This window comes from Pagrus major, chromosome 17 (assembly GCF_040436345.1).
Source record: "Pagrus major chromosome 17, Pma_NU_1.0".
Classification (NCBI taxonomy): Eukaryota; Metazoa; Chordata; class Actinopteri; order Spariformes; family Sparidae; genus Pagrus; species Pagrus major.
In genome coordinates this window covers 26,716,216-26,740,604 of record NC_133231.1, presented here as the reverse complement: position 1 = coordinate 26,740,604, position 24,389 = coordinate 26,716,216, and the positions used below count along the sequence as shown (strand labels likewise).

The 24,389-nt window shown below is 41.9% G+C and overlaps 1 protein-coding gene across 2 annotated transcripts; it reads right to left on the bottom strand.

The window, feature by feature from the left end:
* Positions 1-12,307: 12,307 nt before the first annotated feature.
* Positions 12,308-24,083, bottom strand: brd2b (bromodomain containing 2b). Of its 2 annotated transcripts, none has more exons than XM_073485956.1 (12): positions 23,969-24,083; positions 20,069-20,357; positions 19,727-19,864; positions 18,805-18,946; positions 18,333-18,496; positions 17,542-18,129; positions 16,771-16,899; positions 16,422-16,667; positions 16,050-16,303; positions 15,584-15,900; positions 14,124-14,252; positions 12,308-13,994 (listed from the first exon to the last, which is right to left on the bottom strand). In XM_073485956.1, exons 1-12 carry the CDS (start codon positions 23,998-24,000, stop codon positions 13,864-13,866), a joined length of 2,559 nt encoding a protein of 852 aa, XP_073342057.1. In that variant the 5' UTR covers positions 24,001-24,083; the 3' UTR covers positions 12,308-13,863. The 2 variants fall into 2 exon arrangements, with proteins under 2 accessions (XP_073342057.1, XP_073342058.1); XM_073485957.1 differs by having other exon boundaries at positions 18,817-18,946.
* Positions 24,084-24,389: the final 306 nt, after the last annotated feature.

Here is a 24,389-nt window from a genome sequence, read left to right as displayed (position 1 = left end):
CAAGTACCGGAGGTTCAGGCTGGAAGCTCTTATAGCTCCTCAGTCAATTCCAGAATAGAGCACTCGTATCAGGATGGATCATTTACAGAGTCGCAGAGTGGTGTGGGAACGAACAGCTGGTGTGGGGGAAAGACATTTTTTTCCTCCATGACGTTCAAAGACAAAGTGTCTCTGTTTTGCTTCTAATAATCAGTTTATCTTTTACATTACAACATGCAGTGAATCTGATTCTTTTGAGTTGAACATTTCTACATCAGCAGCCAGCAGAAAATCCACAGGTCTGCGCTGCCTTTACAAACAGGATGAGGTTCAGCAGCAACAGAACCTTTACATTTATGAATTCTTGCGATCGATGGTGGAAGGATTGTTGTTTTCCAAGATTAATAATGTATAGATTGAGAATTGTGGTGCCAGTAAATAAGAGATTAGTAGAAAAGGTGGAAACTGTTTATTTTGTCTCGCCTGAGCCCAGACATCAGACCTTATCACTGCTGTCAGATAAAAACTGAGAAAGCCCATTTTTACTGAAATAAGGAAAACAGCCTTTTACTCAGATAAAAGTGTCACTGATAAAGCCATCAATGTATTCATGCACACATTTTCATACACTCATAGTTTTTACACATTAACATGAAAAAGATACAAATTCTCCTACATTATCTGCATGTATAGGACAGTAAAAAGCTTTGATGGTACTATACACAGGCTGACAAAACACTTAAAGGGCAACTCCACGAATTTTGCACAAGAGTACTACTACACAGTATATATGACAAAAAGTAGTATAAAGCATTTTGTGGCTCCGGAGGAAGCTGCATGTAATCTGATACATTTCCATCAGTGATGTCACTCAGTGGCTATGTTGCATTGTGGGTAATGTAGGCGCCATTCATCCAGAAAATTAAAGGTGCTATTTGTAAGAAAAGTTTATTTTTGAGTCTCAACTCCCAACTCGTCAAAAACTTTGGGATTGTAGGATGAGTCATTAAAACTCAAAAATCAACTTTTCTTACAAATAGCACCATTAAGATACTCAAGTTAAGTACAAATACCTCAAAACTGAACTTAAGAACAGGACTTGAGTAGCTGTAATCATCACTGTATAGGCTACTGAAAATAATCTTAATATCGAGTTTATAGTTACTTGAGATTTGAATTTAAAAAGATTCTAGTTTTTTTTATCTAACAGGTTTAATGAATGTTCTGTATCCTTTTAACTGTGTTTCAAAACACTTCATACAGACATACAGATCCAACATACAGACCTGACACATCTCATAATAACTCTTATTTCAAGGTGAGACTGTTATTGCAGGTGACAGGTCCGACACATTAATCCAACAATATGATCACAACACAAAGTTGGGACTATTTATGGCACTTTTTTGAAGGATAATATGTCAGCCGAGTCCTTGGTTGACACAAATGATAAAGGAGGAGCTCCGGCATGTCCTGGAGCCAGTTGTCATTTTCCCACGATGCCGTTTATCTCCTCCCACTGCAGGTAAGTCACAGCAGCATGCTGAAAGGGACTATTTTCTTTCTTTTCCACCTTTAATGCTTTATAGCATAACCTAATCCAAGTCCTCAGCTGAGCTTTATTATGTTTTATTCATTATAGCATTGCCCTCTGTTAAAACTCTGACAGATCACGAGGAGATGTTGGTTCTCTACTGTTTAATGGGCTGAAGTCAAACCTGAAGCATGAAAAGAAAGTGTTACAAAATAAAACCTCACAGTCCGGTTTCAGTCACCATCTCTGACTAATCAACGAACACTGCGCAAAAGTGAAAGATTTCATAATACCAACACTGAAGTCAACACACCTCTGTTTCCACCAATAGTAAGCCGCTCCACCGACGGCTACGGTGAAGCCGATAAAGAAGAAGACGATCCCCACTGTCTTCTTCAGGTGTTTAGCATCCAGGGCAGAGCTGTCTACCGTGAGCGAGAGAAATAATGACAGTGACATCAGATCCTATAGGAATCAGATGTTATAAGGTGACATGAAGATAAAGTTAGCACCATCTGAAAGCAGAGGGCACAAAAACACTATAGCTGAAAGGCCTAATAACGCCTTAAAGGGGCAGTTCACCGCAAAATCAAAAAACATCCATCGAGATTATGTTGGTGTGAGCTGTCTAGTTTTGGAGATGTCAGCCGTCCAGATGTCTGCCTTCTCTTGACTATAACTGAACAACATGGCAGTCCAGGGCAGCGGTGGCTAGTGGCAAGAACTCAGTGTTTCTTTCCAGAAATCTCCACAGACCTTGTTGTGAGCAGTTTAATGTTAAGAACTACTTTCTTTCTAGCAAACAACACCAGCCAACTGTATCACCGTGCAGAAGGAAACATGCATCTATTTATGGATGAGAGGCTCTTGCTCGTGACAGCCTGGAATGTAAACGGTGAGCTGATGTTTGACGTTAGATAGCTTAGTTAGATGAGTGCGGTGATATGAAAATAAAATAGTTTGTACATGAAAAAACGCTCACAACAAGGTCTGTGGATTATCTTCTACACATTATCTTTATGAGAAGCCAGACATCTCTACGGCCAATATCTCCAAATCTATGCAACACACACCAAAACAATCTAGATGACTGAATAGAACTACAGGTAAAAAGGGATTTTGGGGGTGAACTGTCCCTTTAATAATCCCTTTTTCTCTAAACACGCAATTCTCAATATAGATTAAATGAAATTACTTCAAATTGAGGCTCCTTATCACAGACACACTGGCCCACTTTCCAATTGTTTCTAGGACACACACTTTTATTCCAAACGCTGGGCCTGAGTGAAGTTTTTCTTTCCCCTTCTAGAAAATTAAAATTTAACATCATGTATTGTGCAACCATGGGTAGGAAGAAGATAAGGTGTCCTGTCAAATGCGCACAGAAATTCTTCAATAATTGTATTTTTTCGTCTGATGAAGCTTTTACGAAAATATCGGTCACTCAGCCTGAGTGTGTAATGATTCCATCAGTAGATATTTGGAATCGGGCGGCAGGCAAAATAAGCTGAGCTTGAATATTGGTTCAAACAGAGGGCGACAACAGGCAGTCAGTCAGAAATCTGAAAAGGAAGCAGGCAGGAAACAGACAGAGAGCTGCAGCAGCTGGAACACGATGGCTACATGGGTACAACGGACGGTCTGGCAGTTGTGCCGGATGGCTGGTATGAGAAACAATGAGGGAATGAGGAGCAGGTGAGCAGGTAGGTGTGGAGGTCAGGTGATGTGCAAAACATGAGAACACACCAGTAGGGACGACTGCTGGACAGAAAAGAAAACAGTAGGTTTGGAAAGTCCCACACAAATGGGGGGAAGTGAGATGTCTGAGGCTGAGAGGAGAGACAGACCTGTTGACAACCCACCATCTCGCCATCACGGTCATTACGCTGCCTTCATGTCATATCAGAGTTATCGTAATTACGAGTTTCCAACTTGTAAATAGCGTTCACGTCAAAAGGGAACTTTTTTGAAAGCTCCGACCGGCTCTGACTTGGCTTAATAATATGGAAGCGCCTGACAACACGGCGAACGAGGAAGCCTAACGTCAGCCAAAGTCCATCATTCAATATAATTAAACCCTAATTTAATGGACATATTGTAATTTTGTCAATGCACAGTATTTTTAACCCTGGCACAACTAACCCTGTATCATACAACCCTCTTGAGTTGTCAGATGACATGAATGCTCGCATGTCATCCCATGAAACATGAGTGCAGATTTAAACAGTGCAGTACCATATTCCAGCAGCTGGCTCTTCTTCACCACCAGGATCTAGACTGACCATGTAAAACCACTGTCATATCACACATTGGTTTGAGTTTGGCATTACAGTTGTCACTATCTTGGTATTTCGGAGGCAGAAGTGAAAACTTTTTGACGTGAGATTGGAAGTTGGGAGGTTGTCCTCATTGGATCTGACTAAGAACCCAAGGACACGCCGTGGTAGTGAACACAGTCGCCAGCATAAAAATCAACAATGTATGTTTCTGCAAACGACAGATATGTTGAAACTTTACATTTATTCATGTTGCAAGTTTATGTTTTTTTCCAATGCTCTGGTTATGTCTAGGCACAAAACCACTTGATTAGGGAGAGGAAAAGATCTTGTTTTGGCTTAAAATACCTGGTTTTGTCACCACAAACTTAGCTGGAGATGTCCCAACTTTCTGTCAAAATATCAGTTCTTTGTCGCCACAAACAGGACTGGAAATTGTCTCAATGTCTCCTCACAAATAACCAGCGGTCTCCCTCGTCAAAAATATCCAGTGGTTTGGCAGTGACGAATGTTAAAACACAGACTTGAACTGCAGTCACTGGTTTATCCTGGAGATTGGGCTGAGCCATTCCCTGAAGCATAATCTGCTTTATCGTCTATTTTACTCTAAATGGGACCATAATTTACGAAATGAACATCATGATGTCATGAGGAAGAGTTGGAAGTAGCAATTGAGACCATGATCTCATTTGGAAACTGTTTACTGGGGTAATAAATCACGTGAGAAGTAGGCTTACATACAATCTGACTACTTTTTGCAACCAATGGAGTCGCCCCCTGCTGATCATTAGGAAGAATGCAGGTTTAAGGATCTTCCACATTGGCTTCACTTTTCAGAAAAGGACGCACCATCTATATTTTATACAGTCAATGGTCTAGACAGTCTAGAGGGACGATGCTGTCCTATTTCCTGTCACCATAGTCCTGCACTATCCTTACTGAATTGGAGTTAAAACATGGTAAGTAAAAAAGACACTTTTGTCAGTAATGTCATGTGTGGCATCTACATTTTTCTAGTTTTTTCCTCTAGACTCATCCTTACCCCAGTCCACCTCCAGACTCGCTCTCAGGCTGCTGTGGTCCACCCTGCAGGTCACCCTCTCCCCTCTTCTGGGCGTGAACTCCAGATAAGAGTGAAGCTGGTAGCTCCAGTCCCCGTTGGCCAGGACATCTGTAGACGACACATCGGCGGTGACCTCTACCCCGTCTCTCAGCCAGCTCACCCTCACTTCCTGAGGGAAAAAACCCCAAACGCTGCACTCAAGCATGGACCTTTCTCCGTAGTCAGCTGGCTTGGTCTGATGGACTTCGACAATCGGAGGCACTGGAGTGTAGAAATGATTAGAGCACAAAATTAGCTAAATGACCTGCTGGACGTAGAGCCCGCTTCAAGCAGAGTGCAGAGGAGAGAGTCAAGGGCTAAACGGTTTTCTTCAAGACATTTAATTAAGGAATGAGGAGAGAACAATGGCTTCCATTTTCCAATGAAGCAAATTAAGCCAATGAAGTGGAATTGTTAGGTGTTTAACGCCCCGCTTCAAAATCTCCCTCAGTTTCTTTAAAGAGTAGAAATCAAAGAAACTCACCTTTTCTCTCCAGTGTGCTCTTTAGGAATAATCTTGCGTTGTATCTGCAAACAGTCTCCACTTGACTTTTTCTTAACGCCATTTTCCAAGCCGCACTGTTATAATGGGCTGCATCCTTCATGCAGTGTTCTGCAAAGCCAACATACTTCCCGACCCGAGAGTCATACACGGTGCAAAGCTTCCGGTTGAATACGTTTTTCACAAGGAAGACCATGTCCTTCATGTCGTCACCATACTCACAGTCGTACATCCCCTGAAATACATAACCATCTGTAATGGAGAGAAAATCAGTTATTACCCCAAGTGTGACAATATTCAATCATTTGTTTTACAGAGGAGGTTTTATGCAAACAAACTTTAAAGCCACCACTTCGGTCCAGACTGAAATATCTCAACATCTACTGTCATCTACTACCATTGCCATGAAATCTAGTACCGACTGTCATGGCGCCCAGAGGATGAAGCCTCCTGACTGTGGTGTGCCCCTGACTTTCCCTTCATTTTGAGGTGCGATGCTAGAACTCTTGTATTGCATTGAAAGGTGTGCAAACTATTATAAAAATAAAATAATTTACGTGATTAAAAGCTTAAATAAATCAGAAGCCTACCTGCTGGTGCAGTGCAGAGTAAAACAGCACACGCTGTGAGTTTGCACAGAAAATAAAGCCCCATCTTCTACAACATAAAGTTGATCACTCGCTGCAGGCAACAGCCGACGGACTCAATCAAGCTCCTAAAAGCCTCTCAAGCTCAAAAACCTAACTGCTTCCTCCTTTCTCGTAAAATAAATGACGCTAATGTTTATGCATGGGCAGTACTGAGATGAACAGGTCTTTCAGCTTTTGTTGTCACGCTCAAAGTCATTTGATAGGAGAGAAATGGGCAAAATCAGAATGTCGTCAGACTGGTTTCACTCTTGGCTTGCAGTGCCTATCATCTGGGTATTCAGCCTTGCCACTTCTGTACACCAATTTGTCATTCACCATTTGTTCTCTCTGCTTTTGCATTTAAGTCTAATTGCAGTCTTACTTCCATCCAGTGTATGAATTATTATTTCTTTATCCGCTGAATATATGCTCTTAGTGCAGAGTCAAAGCTGCAGTATTTTCGGCGTTTGCGATCTCAAATTCATCCCTCAGAGGCTCCACACACATCCATATTAAAATGTGGCAGCTATCTTATCAATCACTGTGCGAATAATTAGATTCAGGCCCGAGCCAAATAAACCCAGCAGAGAGCAGAGGCAGTTTGGAGCGTCGCCATTCTGCGCCAGTGTTAAAACACGAGCAAGCAGACATGACAAACATTATTTACTGATCATTTGTGTCACCGCAGGACCAGCAGTCTGCCCAGAAGCTTAGTCAGTGTTCTGATAATTGATGGTGACTTTTTGAACATGCCATTGATCACACGGGCTGCTGTGATGAATGGTTAACAAACACACACACACAGCAATGTAAGGAAAATGTCCTCTTTCATTTTAATGTGTTTTGCATGTACTTTGACACGCAGTACAACTAACAGGAACAGACAGTTTTTAACTTCCCTTCATGAGATTTATTTAGCACATGACAAACACAATAAGCTACAGACCTGCGGCAAAACAAGGGTAAAGCCTCTGTATTGTCTCGTATAAAGTATATTCATTAAACACATTTTACTGTAAAATGAAAGAGAATGATCACCCCAGAATCAAAAATACCTATTTTTGGAGAGCTTCGTAGATATCGTCCGTAAAGATGTCTGTCTTTTCTCAAATATAATCAAACTAGAGGCACTCAGCTTGAAAAATACATTAAAAGAATTCAACAGCAATGTCTCTTTCCAGAAATCCTGCCCCAGTTGCTTGAGATAATTCACAGACTGCATGAGCAGTTTCATGTAGGAACTATTTTTTCTATCACTACACAGAAGAAAGCATGCATCTGCACCTACAACGTGCCCTGTTATGGGGTTTACAGTATGTGTCAGAATATGTCTTTATAATTAGAGAGCTTTAGAGGTGTTGGTAGGTATATTTGTCAAAATGTCACACTGTTGCTCCAACTGATGGTATTTTAGCTCATGTTGGGTTTCAGTGTTGCAGAAATAAAAAAAACAGGCACAGACAACATGAAGCATTCTCCCTCCATCTCACTCCCAGAGGAAAAAACACCTGGGAAGAAAAAGATAAAGACGATCACACGTCTGACATCGAAATTCAGGTGTTTGTCTTGATGTGCGTCACGCCTGACAGGACTTGTTGGCTTTCATGATGAACCAGAGTCCTGTGACAACTCCAATCAGCCCCAGGATCACACCACAAACACACACTGCTGTCTCTGCAACTTGCTGGTCCGTGTGTACTTCAACCTCTGTGGAAAAAACACACAGATAGATCCCATAAGAGTTTTTGCTGGTGGGTTTTTGAGAGCTGGCACTAGTCTTAGAGCTACCTGTCGGTGATGTTTAATATTTAACAAGAGTCCTACTGTACCATCTATCACTTGAATCTTTAAGGTCCCACTCTATGCTACTCTATATATGCACAATTCATCAGTTAACTTAGCAGAAGTGGGCAATAATTGCTGAGATTGTATTTAACATTACTAATAAATTGCATTTCTCTGACATACACATTCTTCAAGCGTTAATTGGAGTTGACCTCAGGCACTGCAGGGCTTTGAGCAAAATGTCAGCACACTAACATGAGGTTTAAACACAAAGTATGTCAAATCTGACGCTAAGGGTCTTCTCAAACAGCAAAACAAAAGACATAAGTAGTTTGGGATCATGGGAGTTGTTGTCCCACTACGTGATGTGGGCAGAAATTTACGGATAATGTAATGATTTCACGTTATATTCACAGTATGTTCAGCCTTGTTCGTTGACCTCCTTCCTCACTCTCTGCCTCTGACCCAGAAGTTGAAGCAGTTTTGTTTGACAAACTCAGTACTCAGTAGGGTTCATCCTCGTAGGCCCACAATACCCATGGAACTGAGTGGTTATGAATATCTGTCAAGTTACGATGTACATCCCTCTCCATTTTCTACATATCTTGGTTGTATTTTTGCAAGTGCAACATATTCTTTGCTCTTCTGTTTCATCCCCCTCTGTTACTTTTACACCCTCTGACTAATAATTTTGACCGACCTACCCCAGAACTTATTGAGAGGCGCCCTCAGGCCGATGTGGCCCACGCTGCAGGAGTAGATGTCACCTTGCTGGGGAGTGAAGTCCAGGTAGGACGAGATGCGGAAGCTGAAGTCGCTGTTGGAGTAGTACTGAGTCTGGCTGACGTCGCTCTGGTCCACCAGCTGCCCGTTCCTGGTCCAGGTGATGTCAACTACAGGCGGATGGAAGTCGTTGACAAAGCAGATGAGGGTGTTGGGGACCCCGAGTTTCATCTCCTGCTTGGAGTAGATCAGGGAGGTGGGACTGGCTGTAGGCGGATGGATGTTTGAGAGGATACAGTTACATTACATGGCCAAATGTATCACATCATGACAATGGGTCCCTGGGCACAGACATTTAAAAAGTTCCCCACCACAGCTTATAGGAGCACATGTAGATTGAAAGAGACAAGATATCTTTGCAGTCATTTGTAGTTGTTTTATGTCTCTTTGTGGTACTCTGTAGTAGTTTTGTGTGTCGACTTGTCACTTTCTTGTCTCCTTGTGGTAGCTGTATACTTGGTTGTAGTACTTTTGTGTCTCTTTGCAGTCAAATGATGGACTTCTGCAAAGAACTGAAACACCTTGGGCCCACGATGTGCCCAGTAGGCCCATTCAGTAATCTATCCATGACTGAAAACACAAGCATTAATGTGCCTCTGTAACAGCCTCCAAATGTAAATCTAATATTCACTGTCTTTGAGCTCTGTTGTGGGAAAATATGTGGCTCTTTAGGTGCTCAGTGCCTCATTTTGTTCACAAGTTAGTTGCTAACTGTGTCTGCCTGCTGTTTGGTGCTTTGCAGTGTACAGTGGGTTTTTAGAGCTTCATCAATGAAAACAGCTGCCTGCTGTGGCCAACAACGATGATAAGAGAGCAGTGAGAGTAAACCAAAAGGGGATTTGTGGGCCGGACGGCCAAACAATAAGCAGAAACTCACTAACGAGCTCCGTAAAGCTGAGCGGAGCTGCAGCTTCAGGTGATAATTCTCTGTAGGTTAATCACTACGAGCGATGCTTTTCAAAATGTCATCTAATAAATTCTTTATAAAAATGTCAATTAGCCACTTTCAAGTAATTGAAAAATATTAGGTGGCACTGGAACAGCCTCTATGCCCAACCTCGATAATGGGTCAAATGCCACGTAACGGGCTGTGGCTCCAATCATCCACTACAAAAACATTTTTGAGTTTTCTGTGACAGGCCAACCAAGGGAAGATCGCTCAGATCCACATACCAGTGCTACCAAACCCAATGCTAATTAATAGAAAGTCCCCAGTGCAGAGCTACACAATAAACAGCGACAGACGCTTTAACCCGCACAACAATACATGCATGATTATACACCCAGAGAGGTTAATTGCAGCTCCCAGGGACTGTCTCTGCCGGTACCTGCTCTTCTCTCAAGCACACACACCAGAGCAGAGCACTCCTCTCATTAACTTGTGTTGAACAACACAGCTTACTGTTCCTCCACATTACACTACTTAGTTTCACTGACTTTTGTTCTGCTGATATCTAGTTTGAGTTTTGGAAAGATGAACCCAGCAGCCTGACTCTGGCTGTTTACTGGTGTTTGTCAGAATGGGGTTTTCTGACCTTAAGGCAGTGGTGAAAAGTAATCAAGTATATTCACTCAAGCAGTGTGCTTAAAGGGTAACTCAGGTTTTTTACAGGTTTTGGGGAGCATATGTGAAAAGGTAGTATAAAGCCTTTGTTGCAGAAGAGGAAGCTGCATGTTAGCTGATAAATTGCCTACAGGGATGTGACTCAGTGGCTAAGTTGCATTGTGGGTAATGTAGGATATGTAGGATCTCAACAGGCAGATTGAAAGTTTGCACAGAAAGACAACTAAGGGAACTTGGGATCCTACATCAGTACAGTTTGCTTTTGGCCCGTGACCCGCCGTCAAGTTTTAGTTTGGTTTCCAAGGGGAAAATTACATTCAGGACTCCTCAACTCAGAGGCTTGTAGATTCAGAAACATAATAACAGTTAAACAACCTCACCTATGGCCTGTGGGGTATTATTTTCTCTCTTCATGCAATTTGGGATGTTGTAGTGGCAGGTACCAAGGGACACGTATGCGTCCTCACGGAGTCCAGGATCTGGAGTCCACTGCTCTGCAAACTCGGGCAGACGTTGGACTGCCTGATAGGTGACAGGGTCAACGTACAGGAGCTGATCACCATCAAATTCAATATCATCCTGGCCGTCTCCCGTCACGTTCCATTGACAGAAGGTGATAAAGCGAAGCAAGTGTTTACCTGCAGAGAGATTCAAAGCACATGACATGACAGAATGGTGTTTGCAGTGAGCAGTCGAGTTGTTCAAAGTTAAGTGAATCTCGTGTCTGTGCTGTGGAGAATTAACACTGGACATCCACCAAACTGCTACCAAAATGTTTGGCTGATTTTGGCTCCATCAGCCACACTGGCAGTGAACCAAGCATGATGATTTGTATTGTAAAAAAGTAGCTGACCTAAAAAGGCAGTTGCTAAATGGAGGAAAATTGTCTTTTACAAACTGGTTATAGTGCGTGGCTGATCGAATTGTAAAGGTAAGTCTTGAATGACCAAAGTTTTCATCAGTTTTTTCACAACATACCGCCTCTTTTCATCATATTCTGCATTTTGATTGAGCCTTTGCATACATGAAAACAAGAACTCTTACAGTCATGAATAATACACTCACACAAAGACTTACCCTGACTGCATTGTAGTAGACAAATAACCAGCAGAACTGGCAACAGATTCTTCGCCATGTTGCATTTCAGATACAACAATCACCGAACTGAACAGGTTTTGCTGCCTGCAGTTTGTCCTACCAAACAAGAAAACTACTGGAAACACATGCTGAGGTGACTTCCTTAAAAACACAAACCAATCACTGCTTGTATCTCACTGACAACTTTACTGTTTTCACCTTTAAAACCCTGGAGAAAGCTGTAACTCAGAGTTTAACATGAGTCACTGCTGCCACCTACTGGATGAAGATCATAGCCACAATATGAAAACAAGTTGAACATGTGTTTTACTTAAAATACCAATGTTGCAGCAATTATCTTGTTTTTAAAGCTGCAAAATGCCCTATTAAAGGAACATTGTGTAACTTTTTTACCTTAAAATCACATACATGCAAAGATATAAATTATTTAAAAGCTGGGATTTGTATTTACGAAAGTGGTGTTGCACTGTGGGGGGTGCCAAAACGCACAAAATGCCACTTTTTACATAACATTGCTGTAAAATACCAGGTTCACAGCGATTATTTTGTATTTTTAAAGATATGTAATGCCCTATAAATCTTATGTCCAATCACACATCAGTTAATGAAGCAAATTTAATATAGTGTATCGCAATCGAGTACCTAAAAGAACAAATTCACAAAAATGAGGGGTCATTTGTGCTCCTTCCATTAATGCTCAATAAGTTTAAAGGAAATACTTGTCTTTATCTTGAATATCTGCTGATTTTCTTTGTTCATTAATTAGTTGGTTAGTCTATAAAACTTAAATAAAAATAGGCAAAATGGTGAGGAAAAACATGTCTTCTAGTTGCTCGTTAAAACTAAATAAAAGTATTATTGATAAAAACAAAAAAAGCTTCAAATCTTGACATGCGAGAGACGTTTCTGCTTGATAAATGATTTAAACAGTGAATGGATTATTAAAAATGTGTCAAAAGGCAAGCAGACTGAGCTCAGCGCTGCATTCAAAGTTTTAAAGTATACATTAATAACACATTCCCACTGATCCCAGACAGCCACACAAGACTCAAAACTCTTTCTACAGAAGAGAATATTTTAATAAACACACTTGTCAAATGAAAAGGTATGCTTCTGAGAGGCAACAACCTGCTTGTTGACCGGAGGCAGCAATGCTCATGTGAACGCTCTTCAGGAAACAACAAAGACAGTTAAGTGGAATGAGAAATAACAGCAGGTAAAAAACAGGAAAGTAAACAAGATAACTGAGAAAAAAAAAAGACTGAACAGCAGAAATACAATAGTTTGTGCAACAGCAAATACAGTTTAAGTATATACATAAGCATATATTCTTTCACTGAACATTCAACAACAGCTTCAACTATGCATGGACTATGAGGACTGTCTCTTTGTGTCTAAATAAAGATTCATCTTTATTCACTTGTAGTGTTATTCAGCTTCGGTTTATTCAATCAACAAATCTGTTCCGCTAAGTGCCGAGCAGCCAAAAGATTTCTTTAAGAAGCCTTCACGGAGCTTTCAAGTGCTACAGATATCTTCGATAAACTAATGCAATACTTCACATGTTAAGCAGATTCATGTGGAAGTTAGAAACCTGCACTATAACTGGATAACATTCAGTGGCCTGTGTTCAGCTATTGAGAAATAGATGCACACGTGTTGAGATGTTGAGAACAATATCAAAGCTGAACAGTAAGACCTGACCTCAAACTACTGAAGACATTACTTCGATAAGTGTTATATTTATAAGACTAGTCCATCTTGAAATGGCCGGTGGACTTTTAGGAGAAAAGTGCTGCCTTTAAAATCAATACAAACTGAATGAGTGTGTTTTACTGAAATGCAAACTTTCTAAAGCGTTTCTGGTACTGTACTACTGCTTAAACCCACTTTGTTTTCAAAAAACAAGAACTACAGGATGTAAAACAGAAATGATCCAGAAATCAAAGTGCAACCAAGTTTACATTTTGACCTGAAAATGGCAGACCTGTGAACGCGACAAGGACTCTCAGCGCTCATTAACAATATTGTATTTTTTTGTTATTAACAATCTGGATGATTAAGGCGGAGTCTAAGGGGGATGAACTAAAATGAAGCGTGAAAAAAGGCCAGATGTTAGAAAAAGCGAGGCTTGTGACCAAAAGGTTGCTGGTTCAAATTCCAGTAATGTTTGAGGAAAGATGTGTGTGAAGAAAACAAATAAATAAACACTCTTCCATTCCCTCACCAGAGGACACAGCGTAAGGCCAGCCAAAGCAGATCTGGAGTAAGGCCCGTCGTCCACATCCTTTCTTTTTTTTTTTATTACTCCGCTTCCCTCTTTGGGGGATCACCATAAAATTCTTCTTTATAAAAGAAACATACATTTTTACAAGTATTTACAAAGGAAAGGAAGGGGAAACCAAGGCATTTAGTGTTTGGGTTCTACGATTATCCACAGAGGTTTCACATCCCTCAGTCCCACATTCAAAACATTTTAGTCCACTTGGAGTGTTTTTTCGCCATGGTGTCTAATATCTCAGCCCACTTCTGTTTCAGGGTGTGTTGTGTCCTGGGCCAGCCCAAGTCCCTGAGTTATTAGTGCTTTCTCTCTTAGCCAGCGCTAAGGATCTCAACCAGAGTCTGAATCACTGGTGTCTGAGGACGAGGAAGAAGATGAGGAGGAGGATGAGTCAGAGCTGGAGCTGCTGCCACTGAGGCGTGCCGGCTGGGCGTGAGTCTCTACAGCGCTGGGCTTCTCCACTGTGGACAGAACAAAAAGTTTTAGGGAGACAGGAGAAAAGAAAGAACTGTTAATGTACTCTGGGAAAAACAAGAAATTGCTAACTTAAACAAATTAAAAAAAGGTGCATGTGGTGCACATGAGCTCACCCTTAGGTTTCGTAGGTTTTTTGACAGAATTGAGTTGCCCGCTGACATCTTGCAGCCTCCTCTCCAGCTCCCTCCTCTTTTCCAGAGTCAGCTCCTCTTTAGACTTGCCAACGCTGCCTTTCTTTCCCGCTGTACACGAGAAGATGACAAAATATGTTACAGACCTGGAGTCCACATGGTAATGCAGTGAGGTGTGTGCAAGACCATATTCAGACCAAATCAGGCATTGAAGCGAATAGTGCAGAGTTGAGGGGCGGTGTGGGAGGACACTACTGGCAGAGTATCATTGTTTGGTCTGTGATCTCTGCCTTTATCCAGCTGCAACAAGTTTGCAGATTATCCCCCCCCCCCCTGCTGGTGCAGTCCCCTGGCAGCACAATTAGGGCTGCAACTAACAATTATTTCTCATTGACGATTAATCTGTTATTTCATGATTACTTGATTAGCTGTTTGTTCTATAAAATGTCAGAAGTGATGAAAAAAGTCGATGATGAGTGTTTCCCTAAGCCCAAGATGACATCATCAGATGTTTCATTTTGTCCCTAACTCATAGATATTCACTCATACTGGAGGAATTTGGCGGACCTCTGAATGTTTGTGCATATCATGTCAACAAGCACTTATAAGGAAACATAAGAAACTTCCATTATTAGGAACAGTCGCCAGTTATGTGATTGGCCACTGCAGCTTCACATCAGGTTTATGTTTCTACAAAAGTTGATTCTTTTTTTTCAGCCTGCACCGCTGCCACCTAAAAGCATCTTCTTTGGACTGAAGGAGGGCTAAGTGAGCTGCAGTTAGTATTGTTGGGAGTGGAGTGGTCTTGGAACATCAGGGCTTTCTCCCAGGAATTACTTGAGGTAGCTTGGTCCAAATTCAATCAAACATAAGTAATGGGATGTGACCATGTGATACCCCGATGACCAAATACTCACTCTCCACATTAGTTCTATTTAGCTGAACCGAAAAGAGCTGTACCTTCATTCTGCAGTCTGGCTCCCTGAGTCGCAGACTTGACTGTCTACCAAGTTTTTCCAAAAAACATGGCTAATAAAATTTACCATTGGCTCTTTATATGTGTAGCTAGTAGAGTTATTAAAGTGGCTTCAAGACATGAATCAAATTTGCATGACATGTCACCGATCAAATGCAATGTGTTGCCAAACTGTATATTCTAATGTAGCAAAATCATCATCACTTTCCTACACCACTGTATTGACCTGAAGGACTTTATCCAGAAGGAAAACTAGCCCTTCAGTCGTTGAGACACACAGAGGGGAGAGAGATGAATAAAGAAGTGGGTATAGTACCAAAGTCATGTGCCTTAACTGGCTAAGAAAATTATATCACATGACAATTTGGTTTAATACTATGATTATATTGTGACTTGTTAAGTAAATGCAGTCAGATGTTATTAAACCAAAATATGCTGGTATTTGCTTGGTGGACGTTTCATTCACCTAGATCAGCGTAAGGCTTCCGGGGCTTCTTCCTCAGACAGGTCATGACGTAGCGCTCCAGCTCTTTCAGTGTCGATGGCTTGAGAGTCTCGAAGTCAATCTCGATCTCCTCCGGGTTAGTGTCCCTCAGTGAAGGCTCCCTGGACTGAATGATGTGCACCACACGACCCAGCTTCTCTCCTGGTAGCTTGTTGATGTCAAGGCTCAGCTGGCGCTTCTCATCGTACGACATTGGCACGATCTCCTCCTCTTCCTCCGAGTCGTAGTGCGGCAGCATGGAGGGGGCCACCGGTGGGTAGAACGGCTTCTTTGCAGCCCTGCGGAGTCAAGCGGAAGCGATACAGTCGGGACAAAAGCCAATCATTATCAATTTGCTAAATATAGGTAAATAAAGATACAAGACTAAGTTTATTTTACTGTATATTGAGACGCTTTAAACTGTAAAAAATAATTATTCACTACTAACTTGCTGGTCTTGTTACTCTTCTTCCCCTGGCTTTTTTTAGGCTGGGGGGCGCCTGCTCTGGCAGACTTGGTTTTCAGTATCTTGCCGGGCATTTTCCATTCCTCAGAGCCAGCTCTGCTTCTTACAACCCGAGGTCGCTTCTCCACCTTCTTCTTTTTCTTCTTTTCCTTTTTGTCCTTTTTCTCTTTCTTCTTCTTGGGCTTGACGATGGGGCCTTGGGAGAGGGCAGCCAGCTGCTCATGCATGGCTCGGAGCTGTTTAGGAGGGTAAATTTGAGAAATTCATCATTGTGAAAACAGTTTTTGTTCCCACATGAAATATGCCAAAATAATGAAAAACGACCCCTGGATAAATAAATAGTACTGGTCTTACTTGTGTGCACACCTGGTCCTGCAACTCAGCCAAGCGATGTGCTCGCTCTTCCTCGCTGTCCGAGTTGGGGCTGCTTTCGCTCTCTTCACTCTCACTGCTGGGCTCACTCTCGGAGGTGGAGGAGGATGAGGACGAGGAGGAGGAAGAAGAGGAGGACGAGGATGTCGGATGGCCACTCATCGACATGGCTGTGTGATCCATGTGTGGTTCATCTGGCATCTTGGCAAAACGAAACTCAAACACATCCTGGAGTACCAAAAAGAAGCCAAAATCAAACAGTGAGAAAGAGGGAAGGGACTTTCGTTTCAGTCTAATTATTTAAAAAGTAGAATTAGATGTTTAGGCTCACCTGCAGCTTCCGTGCCATGCCCACAACATCATGGTCCGGTGGGTTGTACTTGTAGCAGTTGGAGAACATGAGTCTGACGTCACTAGCAAACTGTTGGGCGTCCCTGTATTCACGACAGTCCATCTTCCTCTGATGAAGAGTTAGGAAGAAACAAAATTAGTGCTTCAAATCGGATGTTTAAGAATTTTCTTCAGATTTTATCAGTGTTTTTATACGTCTTGATAAGCAATGATTTCCAATTACAGTATGATAAAGAGTGTTATGAAAAGTACCCAAAAGTCATACTGAAGTAAAAGTAACTCGCACCCGAGGCCCTTTGCTGTCTTTCTCTCTCCCCCTTCCCTTTTCCTGTTTATCTTGAGCTGTACTGTCAAATAATCGTGACAATAAGCCCAAAAATAATCTTTTAGAAAATGTGCTACTTTGGCTCTGATGCAGCATGTAAAAGTAATCTGCAAATAACTAGTAACTAAAGTTATCCAATGAATTTAGTGTGTAAAAAGCATATTTGCTTTCAAAATGAGTTGAGTGAAAGTACAGAGTATCAGAAATCAAGTACTCAAGTACTTAAGTACAGTACTTGAGAAAATGTACTTAGTTACTTTCTATCACTAATAATACAGATTTTTAGCCCACGCTTGTATCCTTGTCCGTTATCAGTATGTTACATTTTATAAAGCACATTTTAACATTAAGAGATCTAATACAACATCATTTTACTATGTAATCAGTATTACTCGTTTCATGCGTTAAAAACATCTGACAAGTCACCTTGATGGTGCTGAGGTCCATGGGACACTTAATGATGTCATGATAGTCATGGAGTCCCAGTGCAGCTGCGTCCACAGGTGTGTAGAAAGGCCAGGCGTAAGCAGCATGTTTCTTTGACAACATTTCCTTCAGCAGCCCGCTGCAGTACCTCAGCTGAGGGCTCAGTTTGCCCTTCCTTGAGGGCTGCGGCTGAACCGAATCAGGTAAGTCCTTCTTGGGGGGTTTAATGGGGCGTCCGCTGCCCACTCTGCGCCCAGCGTTCGCCATCATCGGCTGGAGCAGGACGGGACCTCCGGGGCTCCTGACCAGCCCCATCCCAGGTGGAGTCTCCAAGCTCATGCTGCCCATGGAGGAGATGGAGTGCATGGAGGTATCATGGACTTGGCCCCCGTGTCCCCCGTGTCCCCCGTGGCCCCCATGGCCACCGTGGCCTCCATGTCCCCCGTGGCCGCCGTGGCCTCCATGGCTTCCATGGCCTCCATGGCCTCCTTTCCCCAAGCCCACCATGTGCGTTGGTCCTGACATTCCCACAGATAGGCCCATGGTGGAGGGTGTGGTGGTGTCTGCCTTACGTTTTACACCTTTTTTCTAGAATTAAAGAGGTTGGAAATCACTATGACCAGAATACTATGGCTTTATTCCAATCCCTCTAATGCTAGATTATTTTCTGAATGTACACAATATTTTGCAATCTTTCTTTAAATTAAGCATTCATATATATCACTTCTGCCTTTTACAATACATGTATTTTAATATTTTGCAGACAATATTATTATGTTTTTTGTATGTACCTTGGTTGTGGGCTGTGTAGGTGGCAGGCCCATGATATTGGCCGGAGGCAGGCTTTTGGTCAGCACAGTCTGGGGGGAGTTGGCCAGCATGGACTCCCCAGTATCTGAGGAAGATGGGGAGTAGGCTGACTGGGACACCGCTGGCACCTGCTGAGCCCTCGATGCTGAGAGATACAGTATATTCAACTTTAGTAACAGAACTCAGATATAGAATGAAAGGTGATAAAAGTCTGAATCATCTGAAAGAAGCCTATTATCACTGGAGCAGAGTGGCTTTTCAGCAAGACTTTTATCATGTATGCTAATTTTACATGATACAATTCTGCAACAGGAAGACCTTCCAATACCAGATGCAGGTATGAGACTGAAAACATGTCCAAATTTTGTAGTTGTAGTTAACAAAAAGGTTTCTGTTAATTCTATTAGTGAACTAAAAAAAAACAACTGTTCAACAACTTTGTCAAAAACTCACAAGATTTCCGACCTCTTCCCCTGCTGTTTTTGCTTCGAGGAGCTGGAGGAGGCAGCTCAACTTCATCCTCGGGCATCTGGGCCACCTTCTGGAGGAAGATCTTCTCTAAAGACTGAGCCATCAGCACAATGTCGTCCGTCGGCTAGCCAAGAAAGCAAATTAGAAAAACATTAGTACACTGCAAATAAGCAATAATAAAATGCAAATAAAAGTAAAAATAGTGATAAATGGATGAAACTGATGGTGAAAATAATCTTTTGGGCATCTCCAGGAATTAGAAACCCTGAGCCAAGACACTTTATGTAGAAAACCTGTCAAAGCCTAATGGAAGATGTGGTTGTTGCAGGATAAAAAACAATCATGTAATCTGTGACATGATCATTGTAAGCATCTCTGATGTCTCTCCAGAGCAGCTGTCGGATTTGTAATATAGTAACACGATAATGGATCAACACTAAATTTTCCAGATGCAGCACCATGTTTCTCAACTGTTAGATACGGTTGGCCGTTTGTTCCCTTGTCAACTTGATATTTTCATTTTCTCTTTTGCCTCACAAGTTTTGCTTTAGCACATGTACAGTATGTGCAGGTCAGCACACATCCTTTTGCACAAGAAAGAAAAGGATCCCCAACAAGTTTCTGTTTACAAAGTGTTAGATGAACCTCTTCTCATGGGAAATGAAGGAAAGGTTTAAAATTGCACCATCTCACAATGTTGAGAAAATTCCTTGGTCTGCACTGGAATCATCTATACAAACTAATGGTTTTGTGGGGTCAGTTAAAACAAAAAAACTGTGAACAAGGTCCACCTAATATTAAATGTAATCAGCAGAGTGAGGCTGTCTTATTGAAGTAGTGTAAAAGAGGAATTACAGAAGACAAAGACACGATGGATTGAGATGTTTATTACCTTTTAACCTACCTTGTTGTAGATGTAGCAGTTTGTGAACATCGTGTTGAAGTCCTGTATGCACTCACTTGCACTGCGGTAGAAGTTGTTCTCAAGACGTTTTTTGATGGTCCCCATGTCCATGGGTTGTTTGATAATTTTGTGGTAATCCTGAAAAAGACAACATGATAGAGAGCATAAAACCACAATTTCTGGAGCATGTTGAACAGTGCAAATTAAGTTTAACAAAAAGGAGCATCCAGTAAAGGGTTTTTACTTTTTGACATCTGAGCCTAGCCACCACCATGAGTTGCAGAATTACTCAACAAAATTAAAATGAAAATAGAAAGTGAAAATCTCCCAGTTGAAGCTCACCGGTAGGTTGAGCCTATAGGCATCCACAGGCTCGTAGAAAGGCCAGGCAAAGCTATGCCTCCACAGAGACTTCATCAGGGTCCTCTGGAGAAACTGTAGCTGGTTGGTCATGCGGCCTGGTCGGTTGGGATCCTTCACTGGGGGCTGTGGCGGGGCAGGAGGCCCCTGGGGCATCATGTGCGGCAGGGATGGGCTCTCAAAGTCCTCGTATAGTAAGGAGGGCTTGCGAATGCGTTTGCCCGAACTGCTGTGTTGGTCCATCCCGCCACTGGACAACCCGACCAGAGAGCTGGAGGAGAAAGAGGATGGGAAAAAGATAAAAAAGGAAATATTTTTTATCAGATGAGGAAAAAGAACTACAGGGACAGAACTGCTGCCTCAGAACAAATGTGTTGAGACTCAAAGTATCAATTAAAAGATATCAAGTATGTGATTAAATAAAACAAGAAAATGGAGAATGGTGAACTGGTTTTTGTGTGAGAATACAAAGACACACAAGGTCACAGAGAGAGCTTCTAGTGAAGGAAATTGCACTTCTAAGTTGAATGCGTTGCTCTATGACCTTTGCCTTTATTGATGCAGCCATCGACTCATCCATCTGCTCTCAATTCCCACTAATGCATGCACTCGTGAAAAAACTGCCAATGTCATAAAGTGCAGCCTATACATGCTTCATTCATGTGACATATGACCAGTGAAGCTATGGCTCTGCCCTGCCAGTCAGCTTACTGTCATCTAGGGAACTAGGACTCAATATGCTGCTACTTTTAGCGCAGTCATGGGAAGCGCCATTGCATGGGTCCTCACCAGTTAAAAAAACATTCACTTATAGAAAGGCGGGGAGACCCAAAATCTATGTGATATATTATTGCATTTAGCTCCTCATAAATATTTAAATTGGCTTTTTTTAACAGTGGGAAAATACTAGCACTGTATCTATGCCTGAAATTGGAAGTTGAATCCAATGACTTAGGGTCATGATATTTAAAATAAACCACTAACTGTCCACTATTCTCAACAAGAGGGTTTGATTCCATACAGCTGGTTTACAGTCACTCTTCTGTTGTAATCAGCTCGTATGAATTGTTTTTGTACGTTGAAACGATGCACAAGGCGGCTGCTCAACCTCAACAAATAATAACGTTGAACAGGAAAAGGGTCGAAAACCAATTTGTGCTTTCAAATTCAATATTTATCGAAAAGAAAATGTCATAATTAATAAACAAACCTATGACACGAAAGATAAATAATTAAAACTTAAAATGTGCTTAAAAACAGGGCCTTAAAAGCATGGACATGTTCACTTCAAATCCCAACACTGCTCTTTTCTGTATGGTATCCGTGACCTCTGGTTTCTTTCCATTGAAGAAGGGACGAATGTCAGGAATACTCCTGTCAATTGGAGTTGGTTCATGCTGGGCAGTACAGCTGCTAGTAAAGTTTCTATTGAGTTAATGTAAAGGACACATTATCGAATAGGAATAAACAAATTTAAGAGAAAGATTTGCAGATCCCAGAAAGCTCTACGATTCACTGGCATCTTCAGTCTCAGCTGTGGCTCATCACAAATACACACACCACATATATATATATATATATATATATATATATATATATATATATATATATATATATATATATATATATATATATATATATATATATATATATATATATATATATAGACCTGAGAAGTTTCTCTCTCCATGTAGTCAGATGAGGCCGACCGCCCATTCAACCCCATCATCCCTGTTTCACACCCTCTAAGCAGAGCACATGAACCAGATTTAGAAGAAGTTAAATCTCACCACAGACTTATGGACACACTGCTGCCCCACTGACACACTAACTGTGGCAAAGCCTGTGAGCTGATTTTCTACATCAGTTAGAATCATTACAGCAACACAAAGAAGAGCTGAACCACATTAGTGTTCAAGCGATTGTGCACTGAACACATTACAGTGCAAACTTCCGGTCAAACATATTAGAGCACTTGCATTTTCACTTTTTGAGGTATTTATCTTATAAATGAATTGAAATTAAAAGTTAAATATAACTTAAGAAGTTTTGAGATCTCTTATTGGAAATGCCCTCAATATCTTGATCACTGTAACGATGCACCTGTAGCACACAGAACACTATATATATTAATCTTTGTTTTTATCATGGGCCTTACTGGATGAAATCTTCCAGTGCACGTATGTCCAATAAACTACTAATTCAGAAACTTAAACACAGTGTAGATAAAACATAAGTTTCCTCAGTCTGCTTACACACAGACCATAGACCCACCTCACTAATGTGACTAAATCACAAATGTATCTACATGCTCAAGGACATCACTTTGGCCTGAAAAGGGGTTCGGAAATAAATAAATAAATTTTTAAAGGATCTTCATTATATGCGGGCAATGTAATGGTGGGGATCGTAAGAGGTCAGAGTGGATGTTTATGGTGTATTTACTATGGATATCTATCTACTCATATGGTATGGATTTTTATGCATGTAGAAAAAAATGCATAATGGCACATCAAAACACATTTCTTCGCATGCGTTAGTTCACACTTTTAGTAAAGCTAGTTTTAGGACATTAACTAAATTAATTTTAAAAATTGAGGGTACAAAAACAGCCTTTTCAACCAATGGTGTGTCGAACAGACATGTCCACAGCGTGCCCATATAAAAGAGCACTGTCAAAAAACACATCTGACAATGTTAAAATTATAGATGTTTCGCACTGGAAACGTTTATAGTCATTACAATACTTGAGAAAAGAGTCTTCTACAGATTTATGAATGTATCATGTCCAATAAAATATGCAACCTTTGTCAAAAGTACAGTCTATTATGTCATAACATATGAGAATAACCCTGACACTTAGGGGTTAATCCTACACTTCCCTTCCCCTATGATCTAACGTTACTGTTTAATTACTTTCTAGTAAGAAATGTATGACAATTAAGGATGTGGTGTTTCATCGCTGGATTCAATCAAATTCTGCTTCTACTGAAAGGCATCAAGACTGTAACAATCAGCCTGCAAACTATCTGTATCAATTAATAAAAACAATGGAGGGACGGTGAGAGTTTGGCTTTACGATCCAACAGCTGGTGATCGCGTGGTTTGGACGCCCCGCCCTCACTGTTTGTAAACACTGCCGCACAATGACAGGAACGAATGACGGACGGCAATTTTTGCTGTCGACAAAATAAAAAGCACCAACTCTTTCCCTGACTAAGAAAAGATATAACAATTAACCTGTCAGTCGGTCCCCTGTCAGTCATTTTTGCCTCAGCATAGGTTACAGACGTGTGTCCAGCTGCGAGGCGGAAGCTAACAGAGAGCTAGCTAGCGTCACTGGACTGCAACAATGCATGACAAATGTAATGGTTCATTTGAGGCTGCTGCATGTTTTATAAGCAACCGCTGCTTGCGTTAGAAGCGTATTGGACACGGTGCGTTATTACCAGTTATCTCACATGATAGTCACACACAAACTAGCGAGATTAGCACTAGCAGGGGTGCCTGGGCGATGAATGACCCGACTTGACTGACAGAAAGCCGGCGGGGAGCTGCCGGTGGGGCTGCAGCTCGTCCGCCTCCTTTTGTGCCAGCTCACGAGTGGAAACCAAAAAGCTAAAATAAAAAGGGGCGAGTCTGCAAAGTGTGCCTACAATGTAGTAATAAGCAAGTCACGATTGGGATAAAGTGCCGCTGTACGAGCTAGCTACACCAGTGCCGTGTCTTCAGGCGACCGTGCGCTGACAAGCTAGCGTTGTTATGGGGAGGCTAACTGCAACAGAACGCAGCTAACGTCCACTAAATGATGACAGTTGACGTTAAATCAGTTAAATCTCCTCCGTGTAATCAGGCATCGACGGGTATCACCGCGGACTTTACCTGTCGTGAGGCGGGTTGACGGCCGCTTCCATCGGGCTCGAAGGCGGAGTGTTGTTACAAATCCAATTTTCTCCACCGCCGTCGACGCTGCACTTGCACCGAGACGCCACTGAGCAGCTCCGCAGTGAAATGGCGCCTAAACGCTTCCGCTTGACCCTATATAAACCCACCACGTGGCAGCGTCGCGTATTTCCTGTCGCGTTCGGCGCGATTCTGCGCTCCGATTGGCCGTAAGCACACGTCAGTCAAACAGAAGGGGGGGGAGGGTAACGCCCACCGCCTCCACGGTCGGTACATCTTGTTCTCTGACATGTTTGAACACAATGGCAGCAGCAGCAGCAGCTCCGCACTGCGCTCAAATGCATCAGTCTCCACATGTTTCCCTTCTGACTATTCACAGCTCAGGTTTCTATTTTTTTAC